General features: G+C 36.9%; 1 protein-coding gene across 1 annotated transcript; it reads right to left on the bottom strand.

The window, feature by feature from the left end:
• Positions 1 to 909: 909 nt before the first annotated feature.
• LOC136687079 (cyclic nucleotide-gated channel cone photoreceptor subunit alpha) lies at positions 910 to 7,443 on the bottom strand. Its single transcript, XM_066661308.1, has 7 exons — positions 7,352 to 7,443; positions 5,367 to 5,516; positions 4,267 to 4,335; positions 4,039 to 4,173; positions 3,852 to 3,953; positions 2,793 to 2,899; positions 910 to 2,699 (listed from the first exon to the last, which is right to left on the bottom strand). Exons 1-7 carry the CDS (start codon positions 7,441 to 7,443, stop codon positions 1,312 to 1,314), a joined length of 2,043 nt encoding a protein of 680 aa, XP_066517405.1. The 3' UTR covers positions 910 to 1,311.
• Between the last annotated feature and the right edge of the window lie 1,353 nt (positions 7,444 to 8,796).

The following is an 8,796-nucleotide window of genomic DNA, read 5'->3' as shown; positions in this document are numbered from 1 at the left end:
AGATTTTCTTAACTCTCAATTTTTTTATTTTCATACTACACTTTCAGAAAAAAAACTAACTCTCCTAATAGGTCTAATGTACAGTAATTTAACCACTGACCCTGCAATTGACAGTTTGATCCCTGATAATACTTCAATTATCTGAGACAGAAAGTGGTATTTAGCACTTTTGGCCACTCTCTGGGTGAGTAAGATGTTAGTGAATACACTGGATTAGGGACACCTATATGGTATCTACAATCATTGTCCATTTTATCAGCTCCACTGTCCATACAGGAGAACCTTTTAGTTCTACAATTATGAGGTAGGTATTTCTTAAAGTGTGGACAGTAAGTGGACACAGTGTCTAAAAACTCCAGCAACACTGCTGTGTTTAATCCATTGGTACCAGCGCCACATACACTAACACACCACCACATCAGTGTCACTGCATCATTCAGAATGAGCCACACCCCAATTCATACCTGCTCTGGGGTGGTCTTATTGGGCTCCTAACCACTGAATAACAGAATGTGAAATGAGGAAAATATGCAGAGAAACAGGTGGACTACAGTCTGTGACTGTAGAACTACAAAAGTGCTCCTGTATTGTTAGTGGAGCAGATAAAATGAACAACAGATGTAGATACAAGGTAGGTGCTTCTAATCCAGTGTTCATTCAGTGTATATTTGTAATTTATTCTATTGTGCTTATATTTTCAAAGGTGCATTTACTTCATATCACTTGTCTTGTCATTGAACATTTTATTTTATTATTCTATTTAAACATTTATGTTATGAAAAGGTACAAAGTGTTCCTGTAACAAAGAACAAGAGCAGGTACATATCTTTACTGAAATAATGTGTATTTTAAACAAAAGAATGAATAATTACCTCGCTAAAATTAAATATAGTGTATGTCTAAAAATGAGTCCTCAGTTATTAAGGAAGCAGTCATGAATTGTTTAGAAAATCTTCATATATACACAACATGCAATTTTGGTTGCATCCACCAAGCTCAGGATTTTTTTATTCCTACTATAATTTTCACATGTTGTAAATACACCTTCTGAACTGTTTTCCCTAAAAAAAAAGGTGTACAGAGTTCTATAATTTGAAGTCCACACTGAGATTAATATCCGATCAAGAAATCAATAAAAACCCATTTTTATTTATAAAAAATTAGCTCTATAATGTTCTTTAACTGAATCTATAACCTTTCAGTTTTTATTTAAAAAAAAAAAAAGAAATTTAGTGAATGGATAAATATACTTTCATGTCTATTCCAAACCCCAGATCTAATGTAATGTAGTAATACTAATACATCATGGAACTATTTGTCTTTTTTATCTTCCACTACCTCAGACAGGTCCTCTACCCTGAGTGTTTTCACTCTGGCTTCCATGTTGTTGATCCTCTGCTTGATCCTGCTTTGACTGGCTGCCCAGTCTGATGTTATGCGTTTAACTTTGGCCTGCATCACCTCAAGATTTGTCTCCAGCATAATCACCTTGTCCTCTAGGTCTTTAGAGTCGGCTGCTGTGGCTGCTGTCTCATCAATTAAACCATCCTTCATCAAGATGGCCCTGCCTTTCTCCTCCAGTGCCTGCTTTGCCTCTGGATATTCAGTCAGGGCCTCCATAAGGTCATCTTTGGATAGGGCAAAGAGGTCTGAATAGCCCACACTACGGATGTTGGCAGTCCGTCGATTTCCAGCCTTACTACCTTTGATGCCCAAGATACTGATCTCACCAAAGTAGGCACCATCACTGAGTACCACAAACTGGGTGACACCATCATCTGCAACAACGGCCAGCTTCCCTTCTTTTATAATATACATTTCACGGCCAATGTCACCTTTTTTGCAAATATAGTCTCCAGGGCTGAAGACTTGTGGTTGAAGTTTGAGCACCAGCTCAATAAGTAGCCCTGCCTCACAGTCCTGAAAAATGCGCACCTTCCTTAGAGTTTCCAAATGCACATTGATTGCAATCTCTGCCTTTAACTTGTCTGGAAGGTATTTAAGCACTTCTTTCTCATCACAGGTCTTCTCCTCTGTCCAAAGATAATCAAACCACTTCACAACTCGGGCCTCTAGATCTTTCGTGACCTTACGGAATTGCATGTACTGCTTAATGGAATCAATCTGGGCCTGGAATTCAGCACGTGAAGCATTCATGTTGGAGATCATGGCACCAACATTACCAACAATAGTGGCAAATATAAGCACACCAATGAGAAAGTCAATGACAACAAACAAGTACTCAATATCTCTTACAGGGGGTGGAGTCTCTCCAATGGTTGTTAGGGTGAGGGTAGACCAGTATAAAGAGTAGATGTACTTTCTTGTAAGACGGCCATATTGAGGATCACTGATGTTGGGGTAGACCCAGGTGTCTGATCCAAAGCCAAGTGCTTTGGAGATAGCGAAAAAGATGCAGGCATTCCAGTGAATGATAATTAAGATGTAAAGTACAAGGTTTCCAATGCGAAAGATGTTTGGAAAATTTGTCCTCGTTTCAGTTCGGTCAAAGAACTCGAAGAGTCGAGACAGTTTGAAAAGACGATTAAATCTGAGTTCAGGATTGTTAAAGCCCACATATAGCATTAATATATCTGTTGGTATCATGGCTATCAGGTCGTATTTGAATTGCTGAGTTTTTTTGTAGTTCTCCATTAACTTCTTACGATCTTTCACCAACAAGCCCTGCTCCAGGAAACCTGCCAGAAGAATATTTAGACTAAACAAATCATATTCCATACACTTATGATCAAAAGATACTTGACTGAAACTTCATGCAAAAAGAGCTTTACCTGTCCTTGACCTCACAAAGGTGTCAATGTAGTAGATAACGTCTGATGTATAATCCAGGCAAACCCACACATTGGTGTAATTATCCTGCAGCTCATTGAAGCATGCCCTAAACCAAAATGTTTACTAAATTACTCACATTACTCTGCAAATGTCAGCAAACACTTTAAATTCCAGTCAAAATATTACCATAGTAAAACTTGTTCAGTTTTCAAGACATTAGATAAACTGTAAGACACCTTAATGATCTAAGGACGATACAAATGACTTGCACAGTGAATCTACCTACCAAAATGTGTGGGAGGAAATCAGAGCACCTGAAGAAAACTCACATAGACACAAGGAGAAGACACTAAACTCATACAGACAGTGACCCTAGGTAGATATTGAAATCACAACCCAGAGAACCTGGAGCTGTGAGACAGCATTACTATATGTTACACCAATGCACTGCCCACTTAAACATTAACAGTACTTAAAACAGTACATTTTTAGAATACAAAAAAATGAGCTCTGTTACGTATGTTTCTGTCTACATTCCACTGTAAGAGGGAGACTCAACACCATGAGTCTGAAAGGTTGTGTGGGTGTCAAGATGTAGTTATACAAATGTGTTTTTCTCTAATGCAGGTTTCTTAAAATTTAAGGAACCTGTAATAAAAGCTGTATGCATTAATGTTAAAGAAAAAAATAATGCTGTTTCCTGTTTCTTTTTGCACAGTATTTGCTGACAGGTAAAAAGTCCAATGGGGAAAATCACATACAGGTCAAGAAATAGGAATAAATCTCTAAACAAACCCTTTCAAAATGTAGATGTACAAATAGAAATATTGACTAGGTTAGATTGTCCCTCTGACTTTCCAGGCAGGAAGAAGATTATAAAATATTTTTATTTTAAAAGTCATTCCAAGGCCTATTACAGGACAAAAGTTGGTCTACAGAATTGACCATCTTGGGATAAAAATGTTATATATTTATTACTCTAACCAAATATGTAAGCCAAGAACCATAGTGTTGAAAAGACAATACATGAGATTTGATCTGAACATATATTAAATTACCTGGTGATAAGCATCATCAGATTGTAAAAGGTAGGTACAGCTACCATAGTAAGCCAGTGGTAATATAGGTCTGTAGCAGGGTCTATTATCCAATATTCTTTTCTAAAGACAAAAAAGTATTAGTATCTGTTTTACAATAACAAAATATGCTAAAATGGTCTTAAATTTACAAAGTGTATATACTTACACTGGTTCTTCTTTCTTTTTGTCATCCTTTTTGTCATCTTTTTTTGCATCTTTATCATCTTTCTTGTCATCCTTTTTCACATCTTTTTTGTCTTCTTTCTTGTCATCTTTTTGTACCTCTTTGTTATCCTTTTTACTTCATGAAATTATATTATGTGCTTAATATCATGGTATACTGATTTTTATATTAAATAATCTCTAGGATTTGAATTTACAACAATACACTTACTTATCTGTGTTATTGCAGTTGTTCACATTTTGTGTAGCAAGAGGCCAGTGACCACAATTCCTGTTGTAGCTGCAAAGATGTAACCAAAACAAGTATTAGACAATTTTAACTTGCTGATTTTATTGAGCATACATATAATGTCTGAACTAAACTTAGCACAAAAAGTAAGGAAATTTGTGTTTGGTAGATTATTTCTTTGTTGTAACAATACGTGTTGGCAATAAATTCTTATACAGATGGAAAGCCTATTAATTTCCCTTATAAATGGTGCCACATTTGTAAGGAACATGAGTTTACACCAATGCATCCACTAACAGGTGATGTGTTTGATGTTGGTTATCTTGTAACATGGCATATAACAAAGATATGCAAAGTTTGGTTCTTGTATTTAACATGTGTGAGGAAAAAGGGCAAGCTTTTAAGCAAGTGATTTGGTCTAATGGCAAAGGGCCATTTAAAAAAAAAAAGGAGGCTTGTGGGTCTAGTCAGAAGGGTTATTATAGTACAAGTTAAAGAAATATTTCATATAGTTTAAAGGTGAAATGTTTCACAACCAGAGCTGGGTAGTAATGCACTACATTTACTCCGTTACATTTACTTAAGTAACTTTATTGATCAATTGTACTTATAAAAGTAGTTTTAATGCAGCATACTGTTACTTGTGTATATTTGTGAAGAAGAAGCGTTGCTTTCACTTATGTACAGACTGCCTTTTTCTTCTTGTGCTGAGTACAATTTTTGGCTACTCTACACACCTTTGTTCACAACAAACAGTTCAGTGCACCCAGATGTATAATGGGCTTTTGTAACCACAGACCAGTCAGAGTTCCCATGCAAACCAGGTCCACTGTCAATGGTCCTGCAAGTTTTCAAATATTTTAACCTTTTTAACTAAATTATTAAAACAAATGAATTAACCCTTAACTGGCTCTTACAATTGTCTTGCCGGATAATATTAATAAGCAAATACATCTTATTTTAACTTACAGTCATGTTAGTGCATGACGCAGCCTCCTTAGACCATTCCATTTGTGTGATCAAGTCCTACCTCGGTCGCAGCCTAGGCTTTGGAACACAGCTAGTATTTATATTCTACTCACTTCCTCCTGTGAAGCTGATTGTGTCCTTCCCTTTTGCTTTCCCCACCCTGCCCTGCCACATCTTCAGAGCTCTCTGCAACTGAATTGCTGATTGCAGAGTCTTTGCTTTGTGATCCCCAACCTCCAAGTTTCCGTAGAAATGTGGATAACCTGAGGCACATTAAAATATGCTTACAAAGAAATCACAGCCAAAACATTTAAAATACCTCCTAGTTTCAACACCCATTGTGCATTTTATCAGCTCCAATTACCATATTTACACATTGTAGTTCCAAAATTACAGCCTGCATACACAGTAGCCCCCTTTAATCTTGTTCTTCAGTGGACAAATTAGAAAATTCAGAAAAAAATCAGAGAATAAATTGGACTAATTAAAAGATTAATGTCAAAAACATTCAGAGAATAAAATCTGAATATTCTGAGAAAAACCCTTTGGATGAAGAGATTTATCTAAATATTTAGAGAGATACAATCCCAGTCTGTCAGCTTAGAGTGGGTGGTGAAAAAGCAGGCAAGTGAAGAGACAGCAAAAATAATTATTTATTAGGCACTTCCATTAATAGGGCATGACAACTAAACATGCCAATGCAACCACAGATTACTGACTGCAGTGCATATGGCTATAGTTTTTGTCCATGAGCCATAACTCATTGGAGTACAATTCTGGGGATGCCAGAGTTCCACTCCCTCTAGATCTATCTTTTCATCATGATTCTCTGTAAATCTTGTGAAATTACATGCACTCTTCTGAATAAATGCAGCTTCTTGCACAACCAGCATAAATTACTAACAGTCTCATCCTGAAGTTCCACATGACTGAGCATTTCTTTATTCATAAAACCTATAAGATAGTATAACTTCGACAATATACAGCATTCCTCAATTTGTACTCGAAATGATTGTGTCAGCCCCAATACAAATGCAGTGAATCATTCTGACTTTATTTTCTGAATTATTCTAATTTTAATCGTGGATTTTCTTCTAACTTTATTCTCAAAATTATTACAACTTTAATCTTGGATTTTTTTTTCCAAATCATTCTGACTTTATTCTCAGAATTATTCTGACTTTATTCTGAAAATCAAATAATATATATTTTTCAATCCAATCCCCCTAAAATCCTGTCAGCACTACTGTGCTCATTGTCCATTTTATCAGCTCCATTGACCATTCAGGAGCACTTTGTAGTTCTATAATTACAGGCTGTAGTCCAACTGTTTCTCTGCATACTTTTTTATCCCCCTTTACCCTACTCTTCAATGGTCAATGCCCCTGCATGACCACCACAGTGCATGTATGATTTGGGTGGTGGATCATTTTCAGCGCTGCAGTGACACTGACGCAGTGGTGGTGAGTTAATGTGTTGCATTGGTATGAGTGGATCAGACACAACAGGACTACTAAAGTTTTTCAGGCCTTCTGTGTCACTGCTGGACTCTGACTTGTCCACCAACCACAAATATTCAGCCAACAGATTCATATCAGCACAACGCACACTAACACAACCCCAGCATATCAGAGTCACTGCAGCGCTGAAATTGATCTATCACCCAAGTCATACCTGCTCTGTGGTGGTCCTGTGGGGGTCCTGACCACTGAAGAAGAGGAGTATGCAGACAAAACATTTATAAGATTTTTTTGTTTGTTCATTGTGTTTATATTTTATTTAAAAGGCATTCGACATCAGCTAATTTAGATGTAAAAAAAAATGTGTAAAAAGCAATTGGACATTAACATTTATATGTGGTCTATCTCTTGCTTTACACATGTACACAGTGTTATCTTGAGGCATAGAAAATTAAAAATACCTGCCGAAAGCTCCAAGAGAAGAATAATCCCTGCAGTATAAGAGTCACAGGTGCCAAATGAAACAGAGGGTGCACTGAGATATCTTAATGTAATGAAGCAGAAATGAATGTAAACAATTCAAATATTAAGGTATTGAGAAATTAAAAATAAATATGTGTGTGTATATGTGATCTGACCTTTCTTCTTGTTCTGTCCATTCAGCGCCTGGATCTGGAGTAAAGGCAGATCTGTGGGTGGTGTATGATTTTTCTGTGCAGATTTTGGCCATACTCTCTCCTTCTGTACCACAAAGTCCAAAGGAGTTCTGTGGAGGAGACACAGGATTCAATAAATATATAGCAAAATACATTCATTCATTGTCTGTAACCTCTTATCCAGTTCAGGTAGGTCAGGAGCCTACCCAGAATCACTGGGCTCAAATCAGGAACACACCCTGGAGGGGGGGGGCAGTTCTTTGTAGGGTGACACACTCACCTCTATGGACACTTTTGGGTCACCAGTCCACCTACCAACGTGTGTTTTTTGATTGTGGAGAAAAACGGCGCACCCAGAGGATACCCACGCAGACACAGGGAGAACACACCACACTCCTCACAGACAGTCACCCGGAGGAAACCCACGCAGACACAGGGAGAAAACACCACACTCCTCACAGACAGTCACCCGGAGGAAACCCACGCAGACACAGGGAGAACACACCACACTCCTCACAGACAGTCACCCGGAGAAAACCCACGCAGACACAGGGAGAACACACCACACTCCTCACAGACAGTCACCTGGAGCGGGGCTCGAACACACAGCAACAGTACCTGCTATGCCACTGTGCTGACCTAGCAGAATTTTAGTTAATATATACATAAATAAATAAAAACAATTTGTTTAATTCCACCAGTTGAAGATTTCATTTTAATTTCATTAACATATTTTGAATAGTAGTTGTAAATACTGGAATTTGCAATTATTGTATTATAATATTAACATTACATTTTAACTACCATGAAAAATAGCCTTACATATGACACTAATACTCTGTTACTCCTATTTCATATGGATTGTGATTTCAAACACACTTATTAGGGGTTTTTATAGTTTTGTCATTTAAAAAATCACATTCATATACAAACCTAAGGTTTTCAATTAATTACATTTTTAAATGTCTTTTTAATTATAGTATCTGAATGAATAGCAACATATTTATATGCAATTTCACTGATCCCGTACACATGTGGACAAAAACTATTTAGAGAAATACGCTGTACGTTGGCAGTCTATAAATACACAGTACATCTTAGATGTTAAGAGGATCAATGCACTCTGTTCCAGGAAAGTAAGCTGTATTAAGGTAAAGGCAGTCTGTACTCTAATGTTCTACTTTGACATTTTAATTTTTTATGCATACAAAAACTACATTAAAAAGAAGGCATATATGCAGATCAATTATTTCTCCTCTGACCAATAACTTGTGGTAAGTCATTTTTAACAACAACCTCTTAGAGGAAAAAAAAACATGTATCTATCATTGCATAATGTGCAATGAAACATTTCTTCCACCTTTAGCCCACCCATGGCAGTCAACTCACACATGGACCTTCCAGTCCTAAGCCACCTTCTCTAACCA

The sequence above is a fragment of the Hoplias malabaricus genome, chromosome 2 (genome assembly GCF_029633855.1).
Source record: "Hoplias malabaricus isolate fHopMal1 chromosome 2, fHopMal1.hap1, whole genome shotgun sequence".
NCBI classification, from domain to species: domain Eukaryota; kingdom Metazoa; phylum Chordata; class Actinopteri; order Characiformes; family Erythrinidae; genus Hoplias; species Hoplias malabaricus.
Note: the sequence above shows the minus strand (reverse complement) of the source record. Positions and strands in the feature narration are given on the sequence as shown.

Bases quoted from the DNA above. Each gene is read 5' to 3' on its own strand.
- LOC136687079 (XM_066661308.1), bottom strand. From the start codon at position 7,443: ATGGCCAAAATCTGCACAGAAAAATCATACACCACCCACAGATCTGCC. The intron at 5,517-7,351 runs GTCAGATCACAT...AATGTGCCTCAG, and splicing joins TGGACAGAACAAGAAGAAAG to GTTATCCACATTTCTACGGA. The intron at 4,336-5,366 runs GTGAGTAGAATA...ACATCTTTGCAG, and splicing joins AATCAGCTTCACAGGAGGAA to CTACAACAGGAATTGTGGTC.